The sequence below is a fragment of the Lissotriton helveticus genome, chromosome 6 (genome assembly GCF_964261635.1).
Source record: "Lissotriton helveticus chromosome 6, aLisHel1.1, whole genome shotgun sequence".
NCBI classification, from domain to species: Eukaryota; Metazoa; Chordata; class Amphibia; order Caudata; family Salamandridae; genus Lissotriton; species Lissotriton helveticus.
Window position 1 is genome coordinate 698,251,092 of NC_136067.1, and position 25,220 is coordinate 698,276,311.

A 25,220-nucleotide genomic window follows, 5' to 3' on the forward strand; every position below is an offset into this window, starting at 1 on the left:
CGCCATCACAATGGGCAAGGATTGGGAGAAGGAAGTTCAAAGTATGTTGTGGGCCTACCGCATCACCCCCACGAGCACGGGGTACAGCCCCTTCCAGATTTTGAGAGGAAGAGAACCATTTACCAAAGACAATTTGGCTTGGAAAGAAAAGACAGTGACAAGCAAATGGTCACCAGCGGTGGTGCAGTATAACCTGGAGAAAGCTAAAAAGATATATACTGAACATTATAACAGGAGACGGAACGTGAAAGAAACATCCCTTGAAAGAGGAGAATGGGTGAGAGTCAAATTGGCAGTACTGCGAAGAAAAGGCGACAGCAAATACAGCCAACCTCTACAAGTAAAGGAAGTATACGATAGAGCGGCGCTGCTCAGCGATGATAACGTGTGGTCCCAAGACAGCATGTCCAAATGCATTAAGATTCTACAATGGTCCCGTGAGGAAAATGAGAGGACAGCGGATGACCGGATGCCACAAGAGAAAGCAGAAAGCGCCCGGGAAAAGAAGGAAGTCCTGGAGCAGAAGATAGCGGTGAAGAGCTGGGATGCAGTGATATGCCCGGAATAGGAGAACATCAAGGAGAGGAGACTGAGACCCCGAGGATAGGAAGTCCCAGTACTCAAGGAGATACGGTGGTGAGCCCAGCCGTGAACAGTCCCAGGGAAGTTCCCTTTACTCCAGTAAGGCGCACACGAGTGGGTAGAGCGGTGGTGAGGCCTACCCGATTCCGAGACTTTGAACTGGGAGAAGGGAAATAACTTTTCACCACTGTGAGACTGCAACTTTCTGTTGTTATGCAAAAAGAGGGAGATATGTAGGGTCGCGCTCTAGTTGATGCACGCTACGTTATGACGTAGGCCACGCGCGGCTATTTTAGGTCGCGCGAGCGATAGTTGGCGCAGAGACTTGGAGAGCACCGGACGCCCGACGCTCTCCTGCTGTTGTTATTTGCAATAAACCAGCGTCTACACCCTCAACCTGGCCCTAGTGATTATTTACATAGGAGAGAGAGCACCTTTACACCCCCCCTGCCCCGCCACTCTACCAAGATACTGGCCGCTACTGGTGAGCCCCACCTCTTTTACAGCTTAGTACAAGGTGCAGTGTGGTCAGGGAGGATTGCTCAACCCGCACCACCCTGGGACAAGTAAGGAAAGGTGCACCCTCACTGACTGACACACAGCCTTGTAAAAACAGAGCTGATGCCTAAAGCGGAGCAGTAAGCCACAAATGTGTGTGATCACACAGCATCGCAAGCTGCATGAGGCCAGGGCTGACAGTGGAGAAGCCCGGTAACACACACAACAGGGGCACATGCGCACAAACGCTAGTCCCTATGAAAATTGCCATGAAAATGCCTGACCCTCAGGTCAGAGTGATTACCTAACCGGTGACTTTATAAAGAATTGGTTCTGTGGCACCCCACTCCAGCGTATTTCTTTGAAACAAATGTATTATTATGTCATTATGTCAGATTCATATGAATAAGTTTTGCCCCACCCCCATATTATGTGTGTATAAATGTCTACTTTTAAAAAAAATGAAGCAATGTGTACTGTAGAAAGAACTGTGATTGAATAATTATACACCTTCCAAACGAAGCACTATCACTTTCAATGTCTACAATCATGAGTGGGCCAGCGGTGAAATTGCAATATTATTTCTTCTTCATTAATTGTACTCCGTCCTTCTGATTTATGTGTGGAAATCAGGATCAACCTATCTCAAGAATAAGACTTCAAACACAACAACATTATCCCTTCATTTGCGGAAAATTAAGGTTGAAATTTTAGCATTTTAATCAAAAGGTGAAACTCAAAAGGACATGTTAAGGTGCGGTGGGGATTGCATTACGAGTAAAAGTGCACTGTAGGTACTGGATGAGTATGCCGGAACCTGCATTTGCTCATTTCCTCATCTGACAATACATCGGAGAGATGAAATGGACTTTGAAAAACGTACAATGACTCTTAGGCAAGAAAGGCCTGATTCATAAGAGCATTTTGCACCCAAGTAAAACCTGGGTGCACAAAAAGTGTCACCTATGCCACTAAATAACAAATTCTAACACATAGTTTCACGCTCTAAATATTATTTACTCATGCAGATGGAATTCACTACTCCTGAAAATCCACAACGGGAGTGGCTATTCTGCAGTTGTAATTTTTGGAATGGGTTGAAAAAAAGGGGTCATATTATAAGCCCCTTTGCACCGCTCATGCACCATGCAACGTGGTGCAAGAGCAACGCAAAGTAAAATTAGATTTATAAAGCCAATCAAGGGCACCTTGCGTGGTCCTGCATGGCTTTATAAATCTTGAGTGATATAAAGCAGTGCAAATTGCTGTGCTAAATTACTCGCCTGGCAATCATTTCCATGGGTGTAGAGTGGGTGTTCCCATATATGTTATTTTCTATACTTTAAAGATGGCCACCACTCTGTTTGTTCTAACATATTTTGTATTGTCATGTTGCATCACACAACATGGCGGCCATGTTTATGTACTACTCTCACTCCCACAGGTTACATTCAAGATTAGATTACCTCTTCCTCCCCACTGCCATACTCCGGGAGGCATCAGGAGCTACAATTCACGTGTGGGCACTGTATGATGACTCACCAATTGAATTGTCAATGGGGTTGGGGATGCGCAGGTCTGACAGTCACTGGAGCCTCCAGGTAGAGTGCCTGGACGACGTTAAGTTTCAGGAACACATTAAGTACAGGATAGCACTTTATTTCAAAGACAACTCCACCCCTTGGGTCTCCCCAATTAAATTGTGGGAGATATGAAAGCGGGTCTTCAAAGGGGACATAATATCATACACCGCCGGGAGGAAGAAGGAAAAGTAGGAAGAAATCACAATCCTAGAAACGCGAAATGGAATATCTTCTAACCCAATCTGGGGGCGCAAACTGCTTTTGCTATGTGAAGGCAACTAGGAAGACCCTTAATAAGAAGATATAATGTCCCAGGCCACGGCGGTAGTGTCCTTGTCTCAAAACCGAGTGTACAAAGTGGGGCACAAGACTGGTAAATTGCTACATTGATGTGCAACCTATTCTATGGCATGCAGGTTTGTCCCACAGGTGCGGGGACGGGCGGGGAGGTGACCAATCGGCAAAGCATTTGCACTCAATTATGAGAAACTTTACCAGGCAAATTTGCTGGACAGTGTGGAACAAAATCCCTTTGCTGAAATTGGGTAATGCAGCAGCTTTCCAATGGAGATGGGGCAGATTTAGATGCCCTTTTGTTGGGGGAGGAGCTTCCTGCAGCCTTGAAGGGTATGCAGTCGGTGAAGTTGCCTGTCCCCAATAGATTCCCTTTAGAATTCCTTAAAAGGTTTGTACCCAAGCTACTTTTGCACCTACTCACAATGGTTAAAGCTGTAGGGACAGCTACGATACTTCCTGATGATCTCCGAGGTGTTTAGGTTGTGGGCCTCCCTAAACCAGATAGGCCATCCAAAGAAGGTGTGTCCTACAGACCGATCTCCCTAATTGAAATAGAAGCCAAACTAGTAGTGAACTCCTTAACAAAGAGGCTGCTCACACACTTGAGATCCACTTGTGCATTGTGATAAAAATGGCTTTATGCCAGCCAGGGGTACCCACATTGGCTTAGAAGGCTGGATATGGCTCTGGCCCACATACATTCTGTATCCGACCAAACTGTTTTGATGCAACTGGACTGTGAGAAAGCCTTCGACTTGATTGAATGGCCTTTCCTTCACGCTATCCTGGAAAAGATGAATTTTGGTTACAGGTTCCTTCAAAATGTGGAGCTGCTGTACACGGAGCCATGGGCTAGGGTCAGAGTGAATGGTGTTTCTTCACAGCAGTTCCAGACAGGCAGAGGCAGATGGCAGGGTTGTCCGTTGTCACCTCTCCTTTTCACTATTGCAATAGAACCAATGGCCGAATGGATCAGAAGGTACACACAGGTGTGTTTCTTAAGGTGGGGCAGTGAATTAGAGGACAACATCTCTTTGTATGCGGACAATGTCCTTTAAGTCGATTCCACAGCTGATTCACATTCTGTAAATCTATGGAGAGGCATCAGGTCTGAGGGTGAACTGGGGTAAATCTGGCATCATCCCTTTGCTGGACGCTTCTCCAAAGTTGCCTCTGCGCTCTCCGGCGCTCTAGTTCAGAACCGGAGCATTTCAATTCTTGGGCATGTATATAGCGAGTGACCCCGAGGACTGTTGAGATAGGAATATCACCTCCTTGATGCGCAAAATGAAAGGACATATGGTGAGTTGGAGTGTCCTCCTCCTGGCCATGATGGGGTATACAGCCCTCCTTAAAATGGAGACCCTGCCACAGTTGAATATTTTGCAACACTACCCACATAAAATACCTATTCATTGGTTTACATCCCTACAGGCCACCATCAATAGCTACTTGTGCGGAGGTTTGACCCCGGGAATTTCCCATAAAAGTGCATACAATCCCCTTATGACAGCGGATTAGGTTAGGTTGATATGAGACTGTTTTAGTGGGCAGCTCAGCTGCTCACGGCTAACAACTGATCTTTGTGGACCAGGAGACCCAGCTACAGGGCTCAAGGCAACTCTACTTATGAGGCAGGCACCATGGTCATGGCTGTGTGGGTAACCCCTCCCGCCCACATTCCCAGCTGCCAAAGCCATTCCCCTTATTAGCCGAAAAGCGGCCCTGTAGTGGATTCGATGGTGAAGGGCGCCAACCAAGTAGACGCCATTATAGCTTTGTATTTGGCTGTCGAAAGTGGCAAGAGTTTGGAGATTCGGAAATTGGGATAAGTTGGGAATCTCTAAATTGGGTGACATCTAGCAGAGAGATCACATGGTGTCCTATGACCACCTCGCAGCTGAATATGGTTTACATAGATCCCAGTTCTTCCTATGCTTACAGCTCCGACATGCATTGGATAAGCACATGGCTCGCCTAATGGAGCTCCCAGAGTACAGCCCGTTAGAAATACAACTCATTATATCGGTCATTGGTAGAAAGGGCAGATGCAGCTTATACAGAACTTTGGTGGTAAATGTCCCAGAGCTGCTAAACCATTTGTGGGAAAGGTGGGTACCTTACATGGGGTCCTTGAATGACAAGGAATAGGTTGAGGCAAAAATGGTCTGAGAAATGGTAATACAGTCCCTCCTGAGATTAGTCCAGGTTAAATACTTTCATAGGCTTCATTATATCCCGGAACGGTTGTGGAAGATGGGGAGGAGTAGCAGCCCCGGTTGTCTTTGCTGTGGCCAGGCCAGAGGTACTTTAATACATGTGGTATGGGAGTGCCGGGTGATTCAGGATTACTGGAATTCGATTTTCTGCACCCTAGAGAGGGCATGCAGATTTCCAATAGAATGGCAATCGTGTGTATTGCTGTGGACTGAAACGGTTGGTTAGGATAGACTTTTTTTGCTAAGCAAGATATAGCGGGCCTTAGGAGATCTCAGGAGCCCCCGTCCGATCTCAAAGGGGCTATGGAGGGGATGGGTTATTATTATTCAGCTGAAGAAGCAGTGTATAGGTCGAGAGGGCACTGCCAGAAGTGTAATAGATCTGGGGTCAGTGGACAGCACATCACAAACTACCCTGAGGAGTACAAATATGTGCTGGCTAGTTGGGGGAGATGGGATAATTATTCCATCTGAGGGGGACAACAAATGATCCTGGTCATAAATGGTTTCCCATTAAGATAAAACCCTTGCAGGAGACACGCTGGGTAGATGGGTAACCATCAACCCAGTGGAGAAAACCAAGACAAGGACGATTGTCGCCCTTTACTGCATGAATAGAAATTACCCTGATTATTTGGTGAAATAGAGAGTTATTGATTTTGTGACATACAACAAGTTAGTAATAGAAAGGAACTGGTCCCAGTGGGGTATTTAGGGATGATAAAGCCTAGCAGGATATTGTATTCGAACAATATGAACACTTATTTTCTCTGCCAAATAGTAATCATCATTTCCATATTGACATGTTTCTTTGTCAGTGACCTGCATTGTCAAGATCAGGGGTGTGCCAAAGAGATCCAGGAGGGCTGGATCCATGCCAGATTTTCATGATAGCCACATTAGATAAATGGTCTACTTTTCTGCCTCTGTTGTGCAAGTTTGAGATGTGTTCTTATACCCTTATTGCCCAAATGCTGTTGTTCATTAACCACTGTGAATTGTTATTTCCCTAATTTGCACCCTTAACTCGAGGCCATCATTTTAGGGCCTCTATTACCAGTGGTTAGTCCCCTATGCTGAGGCGTTTACCACTGTTAACATCTTGAGCAGTGTTTAATATAGCCATATAGCCTGCTGTAGCGGGCTATACCAGCTATTAAAGGCCCGCTCCAGTGTTAAAGACCCGAGCCGAAGGCCTTTAACCTGGGAGCGGGACTTTAATAGCCGGCATAGCCCAGCTACGAAGGGCTATAAGGCTATTAGAACATTCTGCCACTAGAGGGCAGAATGTTCTAACAAACAAAGCAAAGTCTTCAGGGAGCGCATGGGGATTGAAATCCCCTCAGGCTCCCTGAAGCCTTTGTTCACAGCCAAAACATTGGAATGTTGGGACTCCGGGCTTATACCAGCCATTATAAGCCAGGAGCTACTCCATTGTTTTCCACTGTTAACATCATGAGCAGTGTTTAATAGGGCGTAAATACCAGTTCACATGTGAGACATGTTAAATGGTAAGAGATTGGTTACTATGCACAGCACGTTATTATTCATCCAATCAAATGGAGATCATGGATGGGACAGGGCTTCAGCTGTAGAGAGGATGCATGGTGAAAGGAGACATGTTAAATAGCAAGTGACGTTTTAAAGGTGTTATTTGGAGGATACCAATACTGTTTATGTAAATGGTCCTTTGAATGTAGTAGGTCACTTAGAATATCCGTTTTATCGAATTAGCAGAAAACGACAGTCCTGTCTGTTACAAAATGGTCGACTGTCCCTATAAACTCAATATTTATGTACAGCAGAGTATTTTTGGTGTGTGCACTGCTTCATGTCCACACTGTTATGTGGTCAACCTTTTTACATTTATCTAAAGCACTTGGATTTGGTCAACAGGTCCCCATCTGGTGTTTGAAGATGAAATAGAGGCGCTGCAGCCCCAAGTCGATAAACTGTTAACACTGGGAGTGAACAAAATCATAGCCCTCGGACACTCCGGGTTTGAAACAGACCAACTGATCGCTAAGAAAGTGAGAGGAGTGGATGTTGTTGTCGGGGGACACACCAATACATTTCTTTATACAGGTAAATGGCTCCTTTCCGAAATTTTAAATGTGTATGTCATTGTGTTATCCTGCCACAGTTCTCCGCAGAATATCAGTCATTCCTTTCTACATTATAACATGTTATTATATCTGTCAATTATTGTATGTACTTTTGAATGACGCTTAGAGTAATTTCCACAGATTCTAAATGATTAAAAACGTTATCTTAATATTCCGATGTGGTTGGTTTGTACATAGCAAAGAGAATACACTGCAATAGCAAGCATTCATGGGACAGAAGAGGAAGGAGTAGAATTTGGCGTCAGAATCACAGGGGCCTCGGGCACGAGGAAAAAATAACAAGCACTTCCCCATGATAAAGATTTCATTTGACACAAAAGCTTAGAATATATACAAACTAAAATAAACTAGGACATTTAATTGGGCGTACAGTTCTAATGGAATAGAAATGCCAAGTAGTTAGTAAATCGCAATAATGAACTAAAAACACATAAAAGATGTATTATTATAACCATCAACATTTTATGATTACAGACATTCTTAAAACGCATCTGTTGATACTGGAAATATGCTAGCACTGTACAACCATAAGGAATCAGTAGAGAGGCCTAGCTGTTTAACTCCGCCCAGCCAGCTGCCCTACTCTTAAACTGTACAGTGCCCAGCAACACACTCCTGAAGTACAATAATACTGTTATATCCAAATATAATGAACGTTGGTGCTTCCCTAAGGCGAGTCAAAGCCGACTTAGTGGTCCTCCCAGAAGTGACGCAGATATGCAGCAAAATGCCCCACAATGGGCTTTTTAAATTGTTTGGGAACCTTTCTGGAAGGGAATTTTCTATTTGAAATCAAGCGCTGAAAACAGTTGCAAAGTTCCTGAATATAACACTACTCTTACATGACGAGTCATACACATGGGGGTATATTCACAAGAACGTGTGCTAAACATCACCAAAAAATGCTAACGCAATTTTACACATCGCAGCCTATCGCGGGAAAATAACCCAGTGTCAACGTGGAATTCACAAGGCGGTACCATGCGATAGTCTGCCGAAACCGCGGCCAATGTCCGCAATACAACCACCTCAACGGACATAAAAACACAAATCACAACACATAAAAACGTGCAATGAGCCCATTCACAATGAGGAAAACAGGGATACGCACCACCAGGCCTGCGACACACACGGCAGGCGGGAATAAGCACAACTAAACCCTGAAAAAGAAAGACAAACCAAACAGAAAATAACAGCCAAGCACAATGAAGGCAATCCGAGCCAGTATACAACCCCACAAGCCCCATTGGCAACAAAACATTGTATATGGTAGACCATCTTGGACAAGGTCATTGCAGCCTGAGAGCCGAGGAGTGATAATGGAAGAAAACCGGAACATCCGGAATGATGCGAAACGCACAAACAAGCAGAAACACACCAACAACAAGAAGGCAGCAGTGCACACTGGAGGTGGGAGTCCAGCGCCACACCAGGAGCTGGATGACATGGAGGAAACGGTGTCCACCACATCAGTCTGTAGATTGTGGCCGGACGCGGGGACTGGAAACTGCTCAAAACAACAGACATAGCAGCAACAGGGAGAGGAACCAGCAGGGACTGGGGGACAGAGGGAGATGGGCACAATGGCACACATGCACATTTAAGCACAGCACAACTGCAGACAAACCATGCCCAAGAGTAACAACACCAATCAAGAGCACAAGTCACACAATCCAGCAATATCGCACCACTGAACAAGCACAGAAGTGAAAATCACACTGCCTGAAAGGGAGAAGGGTGAGCCTAATCAGAGCTGAAGGCACATCTTACACACAATGCACAACACACACATAGGAAGCAGAGCACCCCAACATCGAACCCAGTGTGGTACAAACACCAACATTTGCACAACCGAACACAGGACACAAGTGCACCCGCCTGTGGCCGGTAAACGGCCATACGCCTCTGGCAAAGCACGAAACTGGGACATGACAATGCACAAGTACAAACCCACTATCCTGATGGGGTAGCAATGCACGTATGGCAGAGTCTGTGACACACACATTGGCATACAAGTCAAGACACAACACAGTTCGAGACAAGTGAAAGTGTGAAAACTTTATCAACCAGTGCGTGTCAGTACGGCCAAGAGAAGTGCCACGATATGTAGACCAATGCAGCAGCATGCCTGAATGAGGAACTTAGGAAAGCACCCATGACCACCTCGGGGGAGTCCATCACCAATGCAAGTCAGTGCCAACCCACCTTGGTTGTCCGCGCCTGGATCATGAGTCCAGGCCAATGCAGCCATGTCCACTGTCATCTTGGGACATGTGACCAGATTCCCAACATGCAACCAGGCATCGGGACACGTGCAATGGGTCACATCCAGTTGTGGCTGCAGGTACCTTGTCACTCGTCCATGACTGCAAGTGCAGCAGCGTAGGCCAACATCTCCAATGAGCGATCGTTGTGCTCCGCATCTGACATACTGTCGACGTAATCCATCAGATGACCCGGACAGATGTGCTGACTCCAACCACTGGACCCAATGTGCATCAAAGCCCAATCGGGTAGTGGCTCAATGTGCTCACTGCACACGCCAACTTGTGCAATCTCCCCGGTCCAGTTTCCAGCCTGCATGCCAAACATCCATGCATACCATAAACCAGCATCACGGTGACCCTCCTGGTCATGGGCCAAGAGGGAGCGCACACACACGTCAAAATCCAGGTCAGCTACCGTTACGTTGGAGAGGCAGACATCCATCGACCACTCGAATCTGCATGAACGCCAATGCAACACAGGCTACACGCAGGTGACGTCCGCAAGGTGGAAGCTCAGCCGGTAACTGATCTGCAGCACTGCCAACGGCAGTGCCCCAGTACATGTAGCAGACGTGCACGGTACAGGTCCACTGGATTGGAGTCGAGCATGTGTCCGGGATGGTTTGCCATTGCGTCCGTGGCTCTGCTTGAAGCGGCACTGGCTTGCCCTGCAACAGTCCTGTGGATGAAATGGCACAGCTTGGTGCAATGAGCAGTGTCTGTGTGGTCTCACGTCGGGCAGTGCGTACTGTGGGAGTCACAAGTAAATGCTATTGTATCTGTCAGGGGGTGCTGGCCACATGCAAGTTCCTGCTCGGAGCTGCAGATGTGCTACCGCCTGATAGTTCAGACAAAGGACCTTTCATCCCTACAGTAACTTCACCATCTGGATACATACAGGAGATGTACAGAGGCCTGTTGTGGGTGTGGTGGGATGTCTGTGACCCTGGGAATCATGGATGATATGCCCAGCACGTTGCACATGAGCGGCCTCACTGTGTGTTACGTTGCCATACAGCTGTTCCTCCCTCCCACGAGCCCCCACACTTGTGTGTGCTGCACGGTTGCATCACGTGCCCTCCTACGGCACACAATTGTAATGCCTATCCGCACATGTCCAGCGGCATGCCAACAACACCGTGATGCTGGCCTTTGAAGATGTGCGGCCACGTAAGTGTAGGCCAATGGTCCTGACACAGCGGATACAGGTGTACAGCCCATGGCTGACTGCGATCGCGCTGCGAATGAGGCCAGGCAACTGACTCATGCATTCGCAGGACTGATACACATAACACTTGCTCTCCTACATGTCCCGGTACATGCGGGCCCGCCCTCCTGGTGCATGCTACATTGCAACATCAACTACTGTGGCCCTGGTGGTGACTACATCCCAATGCAAAGACACACTTACCGCACTTCTTGCCCAAGGCCAGGTCCGAGCAACACCCTGCTTCCCCTGCCAAATCAGCACACCCCTGTGCTGACCTGATGTACGCCGGACCAGCACACGCCGCTTGTGCATGCAGGGGGGTGCGGACGAAGCTACATGTCCAGGGTCACTGCCAATGCTGAGGGGACATGGTAACGTCCGCTGAAGACAGCACACTGTGATGTTGCAGGGCCCGTGCCCATCATGCTGACACACTGACCACAAAGACACACTTGCTCAGATGGTGTGAACGGTTACCCGCACGTGCGCACAGCCACATTTATGAGCAGGCACACATACAGAGTGGCACCTGTGTCGCTGCACAGAGTTAGTGACTCCAGATGCTTTTTTTTAATTTATTTTATTTTTATTGAGATGGATCAGAATAGAAAAAACACACACATGTTACCGATTACATCTATCAGCTGGTGAAAACATATCAGAAATTTAGACATCAGGATTAAAACAAATGCGCAGAAAAAGGGAATCATTCTTTCACAGCATAGGAAGACATTGCCTTACAAAGCAAAATAGGTAATATAGGGACAATTATCCTCCATCACCTTATTTTCCTCCAGTTACTTAGCGGAGCCCATATCTTTTTACCATATCCTTTCATCTTCTTACCCTTACAATTATATAGACATTCTTCAATATTGTGGGTCCCTAGCAACCTTGTGAGCCACATCTGAAATGTGGGAGCTATCGGATCTTTCCAGGCCCCCGCAATTAAAATTCTAAACACAGCGACACACAGAAAGATAAAAGCTTCACCTTCCTGTTCAACTTTAAGATTTTCATCCCTGCCAATCAAAACAGTGGTTGGGGATAGAGAGATTTGACACTCTAGCAGCCCCGATAGAAACTTCTCCATTTCTTTCAACACGGGCTTGAGATTCTGGCAAGAGTAGAACATATGAATTAAATCTGCCGGACCTTGGTTGCACCTTGGACAACTATCTGTATCCCTTTTGCCCCATTGAAACAGTTTAGCAGGTGTGTAATAAAGATTAAGAATCAGCTTATAATGTTGTGCCTTCAGATTGGTCGCTCTTAATACTTTCCTATTTAATGCCAGAGCATAATCCACATCAATGTCAGGGTCTCCTAATCTTACCGCCCAGGCATTTTCTACTTGTCCGATATCCACTTCCAATCCCTGTAAAAGATGATTATAACCTATTTTAATCTTTTTACCCCCATTCATTATATAATGTACAAATGGATTTATCTCCTGAATAGAGACCCTTGGTCTTAATGCCTTCACTGATTGTTCTAGCTGTTTATATAGCAACCAGTGGTTCGAGGGGATACCAAATTTTTGTTGCAGGGTCTCAAACCCTAAGAGATCCTCTCTACACATAACATCTCTTAAGCATCTGATGCCCAAACTCTTCCAGAGACTACTATTCCGGTTTTGTCCGAGGTGTAGAAATGGGCTTGAATTCCAGAGATCTATTGTGCCATTAATCTTAGGGATCTTAAAAAATTTCGACACCGCCTTCCACACCCCCCATGCAGACAGCAACACTTTACTTTTACTCCTCTTAAAATACAAAACATTAGTTTCACGTGTTAGAATCCCCCTAGCCTTTTCACCCAATACTAGATCATAAATTGTGGGGATTCTGTGGGTATCATGCAGTGCTTCAGGAACATCATAATACAATAAATGGTTCATACGTAACAATAAGCAGACCCAATGGTATAGCCGTAAATTAGGTGCAGATAATCCGCCTCCTTCTAACGATATAGAGAGTCTAGCTAACGATCTTCTAACTTTACCATATTGCCATAAGAATTGTGAAAACACTGCCTCCATCTTTTTCATCAAGCCTTCATCAATTAAAAGCGGTATGGCACGAAATAAATACAATAGCTTTGGGAACATTGACATTTTCAAAACATTTACCCTCCCAATTAGAGACAAATGTAGTACATCGATCCTTCTCAATTCTTTGTCAATTGTAGTTAATAGAGGCCCATAATTATCCCGAGTGATTTTTCCTACATTTGAGTTAATTTTTACTCCTAGATAGACCGCGGAGTCCACATACCTTTGATCTCCTTTCTGAATGTTCTTAGAACAGATTATTATAGTTTTTTCTGTATTGAGTTTGTACCCTGAATAATACCCAAACTCCTGAGCCAAACTACTTAATTCCTGCATTGCCACTTGCGGGTCAGTAGTGACGATTGCCAGGTCGTCCGCATAGGCCAATAGTTTGGTAGTATGACCATGAGATACCACAGGGGATATTCTATCAGAAGCAAGAATCTTCCTAATTAGCGGATCAATATACAATGAAAAAAGTATGGGTGAACAAGGACACCCCTGACGGGTGCCTCTTCTAATAACTACCTCATCTGATTGAAAGCCCATTGTAGTGATTCTAGCGACTGGATCCATGTACATTGCTTTGATGGCTTTCCTGCATTTTTCTCCGAAACCCCTTCTGACCAATACCTCCCACATAAAGTCCCAGACCACCCGGTCGAAAGCCTTCTCGGCATCCAAAAGGATCATAGCCATATCTCCACCCGTAGCAGTGACTGCATCGAGTAGTGAGATTGCCCTTGCTATATGTTCAGTGGTTCCTCTCCCTGGGACAAATCCATGCTGCCATGGTGAAACGAGTTGGCTAATAATCCGTCCTAACCTTTTTGCCCAAACTTTAGAATATAGTTTAGCATCTGTGTTTATTAACGATATCGGACGGTAGGATCCTGGGTTCTCCTCTGGTTTACCCTTTTTGTGAAATATAACGATATTAGTCTGTTTCCATGTGTCTGGGATAATACCTGAACATATTATTCCATTAAAAAGATCTTCAAGCAGGGGGAGGATTTCATCCTCCAACACCCTGTATACCTCTATTGGTAGACCATCCGGGCCCGCCGCTTTACCCGCTGCCAGTTCATTCAAAGCAATTTTTATCTCCTCTGAAGTTATATCCAATTCTAAACGCGCCCTGTCATCCTCTTCCAGCATTGGGGTTAATGGAGACTGATCTTGTATATATGGTACTACCCCTGGTTCTTGATCATATAATTTTTGATAAAAATCTTGGAACACATCCATTATGGATTTTGGGTCTGTATATTCACTCCCATTATATTTAATCTTCCCAATTCTATTGCGATTTGACTCTTGCCTAATGCGGAGCGCTAAAGCTCTACCGGCTTGCTCTCCAGTCTCATATCTCCTTACTCTTTGTGTCTGATATGCAGATATCTCTTTCTGTGTAATTATTTTTAAGATATCACCCTTAACCCGGACCATGTTGCTAACCGTCTCCCCACTATCCTTGCCTGAGGCTAATTCCTCAATATGACACCTCTCTATTTCTGCTAGATCTGATATGAGTTTCCCTAACTTGCTTTTATCCTCTTTCCTTAATTTTGCTGCGTAACTGATCGTCTCCCCCCTTAATGCAGCTTTGAAGGCTTCCCAGACTCCATTTCTGGAAGCACTATATCTATTGCAATCGAAAAACTCCTTAGCCCACTTTTTAATGTGTATTACAAACCTTTCGTCATTTAATAATTTCCTTTCGAAGGTCCATCTAGATGTTTTTCTCTGTACCTTAGGGACTTTGTATGACAAGATTAGGGGGTTATGGTCGGATATTATTCTTGGTAATTTGATGATATTAACCTTACCGATTTCCCCCGCTGTAACAAAGAAGTAATCTAGCTTGGAATATTTCTGTGCCGGGTGGGAGAAATATGTATAGCCACGGTCACCGGGAACTTTTTCTCCCCATACCTCCCCCAAACCGTGAGACTGGATCAAGGAGCTTAGAGCCCTATTAACTTTACGTTTGCGACCTGTATAGACACTCCCCTGCTGCCAATCTGCGTAGATATTCATATCGCCGCATACTATCATCGGGTTAGTCCAGTTCGCCAACTCTTCTTCTAACTTGTCATATACCATAGGATCATCCTCGTTTGGACCGTATATTGTACAAAGCGTGAAACCCAAATTCATTTCAACTAATACCCATCGGCCAGAGCCATCAGTTTTACTACGCTTCACCCCACCCAGATTACTTTTAGCTAAAATCGTCACCCCTCTGATCGTTGAAGATTGCGATGAACATCCTATCAAAGTATACCCAGATATCTCCAACAATTTTCTTTTATTCCAGGGAATATGGGTTTCCTGAATGCAAACTATATCTATATTATTAGATCTAACCAAATAACTCAGTCTCTGCCGTTTCTTCCAGTCATTTAACCCCCCTGCATTAATAGTACATATCCTAATGTCTGACATTGTTATGGTATTTACATTTCATAAATTGACATTTCACCATGTATCTGATATCCGTCTTAAACCATATCCTTTCCATCTCCTGATTTTTCAGAGTTTTCTCCCCCCCTTCCCCCTCTTCCCCCACCCCTCCCTCCCTCTGCGCTCTCTCCCTCCCCTTATCCAGCTCCAGCCTGGAGCTAGCCTTCACCCCCCCTAGCCTAGAGGCGCTCAGACCGATGGTCTGTGCACGCGATGGTTAACAGCTCAGATCGAGGAGGAAGACCTGTAACCAATTTTTTCCCCTTTCTCTTTTTTTTTTTAGATTATTTTTTAAATTTTAGTTTTTGCGACCCCCTAGACCCCCTACCTTATAAGTTTCACCTCAAAACACCAATTACCACAGTTACCAATATAGTGCACTCACAAATGAATGAGACTAGTATTTTAAACATACTTTTGACCATTTAGCCACTTTGCAGAATTCCTAGACTACCTAGACTACCTATGACATGAGAAATTCTTTTGCCTTGATCTCAGAAGAAAAATAAAGTGTGACTCCAGATGCACAGCGTCCTGCGCGGGCCTACCACCACGGGCTGCTGACTTGCGGTGAATAGGGTTGATGGCACCAGGTCAGTTGTTGATATTGTTCGATCACCTCTGTTACTCTTATCCGGCTTTCTTCCAAACTGAGCCGCATCTTCCTCTTACTCCTCTCACTGGTGTGAACTCTGCCGTTCATGATTCGCGACTAAGTGCTGGATGTGGGACCCACTGGTCCGCAGGGTAGGCCTGAGCCCTCATCCATGTGTCGCCGGCTTGCGTTGAGCAAGGTTAGTGGCACCAGGTGTCGCTGGCTTGCATTGAACAGGGTTAGTGGCACCACGTGTCGCAGGCCTGCAATATGGACTTATACCTCACTGATCGAAGGGAGTCTGATGCTGTGGCCGCTGCCATGGACTTGGGGTCACTGCCATTCAGGACTCAGGACACAGTTCCACATGTGGGACCTACTGGGCCGAAGAGGACGCAGGTGGAGTATGTCAATGAGAAAGGAGTAATGTGGGCCAGCGTCAGGGGGCCAGTGATGGTCTGCAGAGGTTGCAGAGGTCGCGGGACTGTTGCTTGGAGCTTTCACCGGCACGTGGTGGGTCCTCTTTGACACATGCCGGTGTAGGTAGGCGAGCGGAGCCTCGTTGGTGCGCTGGGGCAGGCATGACGGGTCTGGGGACCAGTGGCCTGGGGTGCAGCATGCGCAAAGGGACGCAGGCCCCTCCGCGATAGGCACAGGACTCAAGGCGGGCTGAGAGGCGCCGCCCTGGCAGACGCGTTGTCCATTCCGAATGAGAACCACGACCAGTGTGATGGGCTTTTTGTACACAGCCCTATGCAGGCCTGGTGTACGCAGGTCCAACCCACTACACATGTGCATGCAGGGGGAGACGTAACATGCAACATTTCCACATTCTGCTCCACAGCCTGTGGGGACATGGTAGCGTCCACTGGCCACTACACTCCATGCACCAGAAGTTGATCTCCACATGCCCATTTCCGTGGTTTGCACTCTGTGGTCGGTCCGGCACCTCCACGCCACACCTGGCATTGGGTAGGTTCACATTCCTTAGTCATTTGCCGCTCTCGCATATGCCTCCTCCATGCCTCTCCTCACATCCTGCTATTGTGTGTCTGTGGTGCCATGCCGTGGCTTGGTTGTGGGCATGGCAAGGCCGGATTCCCAATGGAGTTGTGTTGTCGTGTCTGGTCGGATTGGCATTTTGTGTGTCATGTTGAATGTAGTTGTGCTGCGTTACCATTGGCAGTTTTGTGAGTTGCATGACTGTGGGGTGGCGGTGTATGGTATGTTTATTTTGGACTTACCAACAGGCACTGCATTTCCATGTGTGCCATCCTGGGAGCGTTGGGTGATGGTGGACTGTCGTGAGATGTGAGTATCATTCACTCTCCCTGGAGAGTTGGCTACGACATTGTTGAGGAGTCCCGGGAGGTCCACTATTGCCTGCACATTCATGGTATGTGTGTGCTTTCTGTTGTGGTAGTTGTGTGCAGTGTGGGCAGGGGGCACGAGGGGCACATGTGTGAAGTTGATTGTCCCTGTCATGTGAGGGAATCCAGCTATGGCGTAGGGGCCTTGCTTGGTCTCCAGGTGCTCCTGCGCAGTGTGGGTGATGTGGGGGTACTGGGGTTCCAGGCAGGTGTTACGTGTGATGACCTTGGATGAGGCTGGCTGTGTGACTCCTCCGACTCTGGCAGTTGTGGGTTGGATGGTACCAGAGGCCGGCATGTGCTGCTCAGCCGGCAGCTTTGTCTGTGGAGGGATGTTGGTTGTCTGCTGGGTTGGGACCGTCAGCAGGTGGGATGTGGGTCAGGATGCAGGGGATGGTTGTCCTTTTGGGCCTGTAGTGGGCAATGTCCTCCTCTGGCGTTGGGTCTGGGCGCCAGGTGCATTTCAGGTGGGTCCACTATCTTTGTGTACGATGCCTCTGTGGTCTGGTGGGGGGTGGGAGGGTCCTGGAGGTGGTGGCGGGCCTGGGGTGGTTGCGGTGGGTGTTGTGGCCCTCATGGGTATCCGTGTTCCATGATCATTGTCTCCATGGCATCTGTGGGTCTTCAGGTGTGGCTCTTGGCTGGGCTCCCTTTTATGCTGTAGGTAGTCATCTGAAAAAAACACGTTAGTGATAGATTCCTTACCTTAGAATATCCCCAGGCGTCAGACTGGATCCGGAAATTTTTGCGTAGCAGTACCCTTGCGCGTCGGTAGACGTCGTCTGCGGCTCCGCGTCCGTCATCGGCATCGTGGGCGCCGTGATGACGTCGTCAGAGTACTTAGACGCCGCCTCCGCGTGCTGATGTCAGTTCTTCTTTTTTCCGCGCCAGCAGCGCAGATCCGGAAAAAGTGGTACCTTAGTCAATTTTTGACTAAACTTTTTACGATCCTCTTTGATCATCTTTTGAGTCTTTGACTCCGTACGGTGCCGGTAGGGATGCCAGGTTTTAAACCCTGTGAGGACTGCGACTGACTGATGTCGGTCACCGACCCTCACCGCCGGTGTCTCCACTCTCTCGGCGTCGACCATGACGACAAGACCTGCTCCGACGGCTGGGCCCTAACCTCGAAAGCTAGGCGGGAGCGGTCCCGCAAGCGACTCGAACTCCGGCAGTCGGCCCTGCGCCGCGAAAGGTCCCGGTCCGGATGGAGGTCGAGGGACAGGTCGCGGGAGCGGAGTCATCATCGCTCCGGGAGTCGACATCACTCCTCAGGTTCGAAGTCGTCAGGTAAGCACAAGAAGTCGAAGAGACGTCATCGCTCTTCCGACTGCCCCCGATGCTCGCGCGATGCAGCCGGGGGTTCGGGTGACACCGCCCATGCGGCTCCGTCAGAGTCGCGGGCATCGCGTCGGGTCCCACACCCTCCGGTCCCTGGACCGCACGAGACGCCGGAGGAGATCGAGCGTTTCCTCATGGCCATGAGGTCCCTCACTCCTCCGACGGGCTCTGCGGCACCTTCGGGCCCAGCGGACCCGTCTGGGGGTCCTAGAGGGTCGGGTGCTTTGGCCCTGACGACGGCGGGTGCTTCGGCCCCGACGCCGCCGGCGATTCAGGCCCGGCGCCGCAGGGCCCCGCTGGATCCGCTTCTGGATCCGGGTCGTCGCCGGTTGACCTGACGACCTCACCGGCGCCGGTCCCACAGGTGTCCCCGATGTCTCCCTCGATCCGGCGCCGGAGCGGCGCCGCTGGGTGCCGCTCTCGACGCCATTTGGAGATTTTTACTTCAATGAACCGGCCCCATCATTTGACACCCCTGAAAATCAATAGATGGGTGATGATGAGGAGTATTGGGAGGGGTCTGAGGACCCTCTGACACGTGAGTGTCAGTCCCAGGAGGACTGGACAGGTGGACTTGGGGATGCCAGTCGTCTGGACACCTCGCCAGACACTGTTTTTTTTTTAGTTTTTTTTTTAAATAAAATTATATTGTGGTGATTGTCAAAAAGCAGATGCTGTGGGCGTGTCCGCATACAGGCAGGCATAATGTAAGAAACAATATATAGATTGGATTGTAATACACAGCCATTCAGTCCACAACCCTGAGGTCGGACGGCACATCAATAGGGTAGACCAAAAACGGAACAGAACAAGTCGTGCAGTGGACACAGAAAGGACAATTGCACCATTGAATGGAACCAGGAACAAGAACTCAAATAAAGAACCAGCAGAGAAATTCTGTCAGCATATGGTACGTCTCAAGGGTCTAGCATGTGCAGCAGTTCTCACAACCTCACAGGCACACATCGAGATTATAGAGAGTCAGGGGGCTGCCACCAGGTCTAAAGAAACCCGATCAAATCACCACAGAGTCACGTCCACCCTCCCCTAGTGCACATCCATGGATCCACGAGTCAGCGCCAACTCAGCCGTAAGAGGTTCACACAGTTCGCCCCGGTATGTGTTCCAGTGCCCCCACTTTTTATCCCATGCTTTCGAGCAACCTCTTATTTTATACACAGTCTTCTCGGCTATCATACATTGATCCATGGCAGCCACCCAGCCCACCACCAACGGTCTATCCTGGGAGCCCCATCCCATCGCTATGGAGCGTTTGGCGAGTAGATAACCCAGCGCAGCCCACTGTAACTCCTGAGCACTCAGGTCATTTGGCCCCCATATGTTAAGGACACATTCCCTAGGCAGGGGGGAGAGTGGCTTACCTAAGGACCTACTCATTTTACTCAGCACAGCCCTCCAAAACTGTTGTATCACTGGGCAGTCCCAGAGTATGTGATAGAACGTACCAGGGAGGCCACACCCACGGAGGCACAGCGTGTCAGGACGCCGCCCAATCCTAGCCAGGGTAAGGGCAGACATGTACGCCCTATGCAAAACCTTTAGTTGGATCAGCCTAAATCTGTGACAGATAGCTGACTCCCTCGGGAACATTAAGGCTAGTCTCCAGTCTTCCTCGTTCAATGGACCCAGGTCCACCTCCCACTTGGCCCGCAGCGACAGGAAGAGGTCAGGGATATTATTGCAGAGCTTACGATAGGTGAGGGAGACAATTTTCGCATGGAGTGGTTCTGACAGTAGCCTGTCCTCCAGAGGGGAGGTATCGGGTATGGAAGTGAGGTTCGGAAACGCGGCCTGGATGGCATGTGTAATTTGCAGATATCTGAAGAACTCAGTGGGTGCAAGGGCATATTTAGTCTGGAGTTCACTAAAGGTCAACAATTTACCCCTGTGTACAAGGTCACCGACCTCAGAAATCCCGATCATGTCCCATCTATCGAAGCCCTTGAAGAAGCAGAGGGAACCCAGGCCTTGTGCATACCACAGAGGCGAGGCCTTGGTGAGTCTGTCAGCCTAGCCCAATCTCCTGTTAGCTCTGTGCCAAACCTCCACTGTATGTGCCATGGGCCCAACATACCTGTTTTTGGTTGGTTTACAATAAAGGGCCCCCAAATAGCCCTCTCGCCCAGTTTGAATTTTGTCTAATAGGTAGGCCGGATTTAGAGGTGAACCGTGTATCCACTGGTTGACCACCGCAAGTTGAGAGGCCCAATAATAGAGACGGAGGTTAGGGAGGGCGATTCCCCCATCATACCAGCCCTGGAACAACGTGCAGAGGGCGATTCGAGCGGCCCCACCATCCCAGAGCAGCAGACGGAGCTCGGCCTCCACCGCTTTGAAATAAGAATCCGGGACAGGCTAAGGGCAGTTCTGTAATACATAGAGAAAGCGTGGAAGCGCCAACATTTTAAATAGCGCCGCCCGGCCCGGGAGAGAAAGCGGGAGCGATAGCCAATGCGCAACATCGTTACGGAGTCTACGCAGTGGGCCTAGCAGATTACGGTCATAGAACTGTTTGAAGTCGGAGGTAACGAAGATGTCGAGATATGTAAAACCCTCGATAGCTATTGTGATAGAAAACCCTCTAGGCAGGCGAGGCGGCGGACCATGTAACATGTACAGCACCAATTTAGTCCAGTTTATAGCATATCCCGAGTATTTTCCAAAGTTGGTAAGGACATGGAACAAACTGTTAATGGAGGACTGTGGGGACGACACGTATATCAGGATATCATCTGCGTAGAGGGAAATCTTGTCTACAATCTCATCGTTCCAGTGTAATTCCCTGATAGAGGCATCCGTACGGAGCCAGTGGCTCCAGGGTGAGGGAGGAAAGGGGGCACCCCTGTTTGGTGCCTCGACAAAGAGGAAATCTCCGGGATGTATAGTTATTAACCCGGACTTGGCCCAGGAGGTCAGTATATAAAAGACGCACCCATCTAATAAAGTGGGGTCCAAAGCCAAAGCGGTGAAGGACCTCAAATAGATATGGCCATTCAATCGAGTCGAACGCCATCGCTGCATCCAGAGATAAAATGGCAGCATCTTGGAGCAGAACAGACTGGCGGCTCATCACATTGTGCACTCTACGTAGGTTTAACGCTGTGTTCCAGCCCGGAAGAAAACCGGACTGATCATCGTGTATCAGGGAAGGGAGCACTGAGAGAAGGCGAGTCGCCAATAGTTTAGCCAGGACCTTGGCCCCAGCGCTGATTAAGGAAATAGGCCGATAGGATCTGCAGTCAGTGGGAGGCTTAGCAGGTTTCAGGATGACCGCTATAGAGGCCAGTCTCTGGTCAAGGGGGAGAACCCCACGCTCCAGACTCTCCGTAAACATTTGTAAAAGATGGCGAATAATGTCGGGAACCATACCTTTGAGGAATTCTACCGGGACTCCATCGGGGCCCATGGCCTTTCCAGAATTGACAGCGAAAAGCGCCGTAGTAAGCTCGTCCGTGGAGAAATCGGCATCTAGGGCCTGTCGATCCAGGGCCAGACACTGGTTTTGTCTCACCTCCTGCCGTGGCTACGGAGGAGGGGGCAACCTACAGTGTGGTGTTGACGCGGGCGGCCAAGTCCTTGGGCCTTGAGCTCCCCGTCGCGGCCGTGAGGACTAACCTCCTCACTGAGGTCCTTAAACCGCAGTCAAGCTCGGCTGAGCCTCTGCTGCCGTTTAATGAGGCCCTAACCGACGTTCTTTTGGGCACTTGGTCCAGGCCCGCTACAGGTTCGCCTGTAGATAGGAATGTGGCCAGACGCCACCGCCCAGCCCCGGGCGACCCTTGTTTCCTGTCCACCCACCCCACCCCTGAGAGCCTGGTTATCCAGGCTTCAAATTCCCAGACCGCATTCCCGTCTGCTCCGCCTGACAGGGAATCCAAGAGGTATGAGCAATACGGCAAAAGGGTATTCTCCTCCCCAAGTCTGGGACTGCGGTCTTCCAACACCGCATGCCTCTTGGGCCGCTACACCCACTCTCTGTGGGATACGGTCGCGGACGTGCTGCCAGAATGCCCGTTGGAGGTATGGGCTAAACTCGGCTAGGCCCTTGTGGAGGGCCGAGATGCAGTGCGGTATTCTATCCGGTGTGGGCTGGATACCACCGACTCACTGGGCAGAGCGATGGCAACGACGGTGGCAATTCATCGCCACACCTGGTTGAGGTCTGCCTACTTCTCGGCCGATGTCCAGAATACACTCATGGACATGCCGTTTGATGGCAGTCGCCTTTTTGGCGACAAGGCAGACCATGCACTTGAGCGCTTTAAGGACTCCAGGGCTAGGGCCAGGTCCTTGGGCCTCTCGGCCCCGCGCCAGCAAACGGTGCCTTTCGCTCCTTTCGTGGCCACGGAAGGGGTACCCCCACACGTGCTGCCAGCCACGCACCGCAGACTAACGTCCAACACGGTGGCGGCCGTGGAAACCACCGTGGAGCCGGTCGAGGACAACGGCGAGGCCAGTCCACACCCTCCCCCGCAGCATCCATCTCAAAACCTCCTAGTACGTGCTTTCAGGCCCATGTGACGCCAGTGAGGATCAGGGTTCGCCATCACCTCCTCCACTGGCGCACTGTCACATCGGTGGGTGCTGCAAATCGTCCGAAGGGGCTACTCCCTCCCCTTCGAGGCGACCCCTCCAGCCATGCCACCACAATACCACCGCGTATCGGGGGATCATTTGCGACTTCTGCAGGAGGAAGTTACGGCCCTCTTGGCCAAGGAGGCCATCGAGCGCGTTCCTGGGCCAGAAGTAGGGTGTGGTTGTTACTCCCACTACTTTCTGGTACCCAAGAAGGGCAAAGGGGGACTACGCCCTATCTTGGACCTACGGAACGTCAACGGCTTCCTCCAGAAGGAGAAGTTCAAAATGCTGACACTGGCTCAGGTTTTAGCTGCCCTGGACCCAGGAAACTGGATGGTAGCGTTGGACTTGCAAGACGCTTATTTCCACATCCCCGTCCTGCCGGCCCACCGGCGCTACCTGCAGTTCACGGTTGGCCACGAGCACTTTCAGTTTACCGTGCTCCCCTTCGGCCTTACCAGCGCCCCACGGGTGTTCACAAAGGTGATGGCGGTGGTCGCAGCTCATCTGCGCAGGTTAGGGGTTTCAGTCTTCCCCTACCTCGACGACTGGTTGTTGAAGGCGGGCTCGCCCCAGACAGTCGTCAGCCACCTCCAGACGACGGCAGACCTCCTGCACCAGCTGGGGTTCTCCATCAATGTGCCAAAGTCACACCTGTGCCCCTCTCAGAAGCTCCTCTTCATCGGAGCGGTTCTCGACTCGGCGCAGTTTCGGGTTTCTCCACCTGAACAGCGGGTTCAGGATATTCAGCCTCTGATTCCACTCTTTCAGCCTTTATCCCGGATCTCGGTCAGGTTGACGCTGCGTCTTCTGGGGCTTCTGGCCTCCTGCATCCTTCTGGTGCATTACGCCCGGTGGCAGATGTGGGCTCTGCAGTGGGACCTGAAGTTTCAGTGGGCACAGCATCAGGGCAACCTCTCCGACCATGTCCTGATCTCGGAGGGCACTGCGAGACAGCTGCAGTGGTGGCTCACGGACCGCGATTGGGTCAGCGGCAGACCCCTCTCCCTTCCCCAACCGTAGCACGTAGTTGTGACGGACGCGTCCCTCCAGGGCTGGGGAGGCAACATGGGAGAGGCGGAGATCAGAGGCCTCTGGTCTCCGGCGGAGTCACGGCTCCATATCAACTTTTTGGAGCTGCGGGCGATTCGTCTAGCACTGAAGGCATTCCTCCCCTCTGTCCGAGGGAGTGTAGTGCAGGTGTTCACGGACAACACCACCGCCATGTGGTACTGCAACAAACAGGGTGGGGTGGGGTCGTGGACCCTTTGCCAGGAGGCTCTGCGCCTCTAGCAGTGGCTGGAACATCAGGGCATGACCCTGGTGGTTCAACACCTGGCAGGTTCTCGGAACGCCAGGGCGGACGAGCTCAGCCGTCGGTGCATGATGGATCACGAATGGCGTCTAAACTCGGTCGTGGTGCAAGGCCTCTTTCAGCAGTGGGGAGAGCCTTGGTTAGATCTATTCGCCACAGGAGAGAACGCGCAATGTTTCAAGTTTCAAGTTTCAAGTTTATTATGATAACAGAACTCTTTACGAGGTCCACATAAAAGATATGCATACAGAGAAAGCATTAAACATAAAAATTTCAAACAAATATATAGCATCAAATGCGTTACAGATAAAAAAAATACCAACTTAATACAGATCCAAAAAACATTTAAAGAATTTGTACAGTTTAAAACAAAACATTTCATTTGGCGGGGTAATCATAGCCGCCCGGAAAGCAGTGGCTGACAAAATATTGAGTTGAAGGCAGATTGGTCTTAACCATCTTCGCCTAAGGGTCATCAGAGCCGGACAAACGAAAATGACATGAGATAAATCTTGGTCGTACATCTGACAAAAATCACAGATCGCTGAATGGCCGTACCATCTGGAATAAAGGGATTTCAACGGAAGCAAATCCTGTCTTACTAGAAACACTAGGCGTCTAACGCCATGAGGAATGTTCCATTGAATATATAATTGGGCTTTCCTCAATAGACAGGACTCAATAACAGGAGTAAAACCT

The 25,220-nt window shown here is 49.1% G+C and overlaps 1 protein-coding gene across 1 annotated transcript in view; it reads left to right on the plus strand.

Annotated features, from left to right (window-relative positions):
- The window catches only part of NT5E (5'-nucleotidase ecto), a 649,764-nt gene that overhangs the window by 361,272 nt on the left and 263,272 nt on the right, over positions 1–25,220 (plus strand). Inside the window, exon 3 of the mRNA XM_078648160.1 lies at positions 7,076–7,264. Coding sequence (XP_078504286.1) covers positions 7,076–7,264 — 189 coding nt within the window. The remainder of the gene's footprint in view (positions 1–7,075; positions 7,265–25,220) is intronic.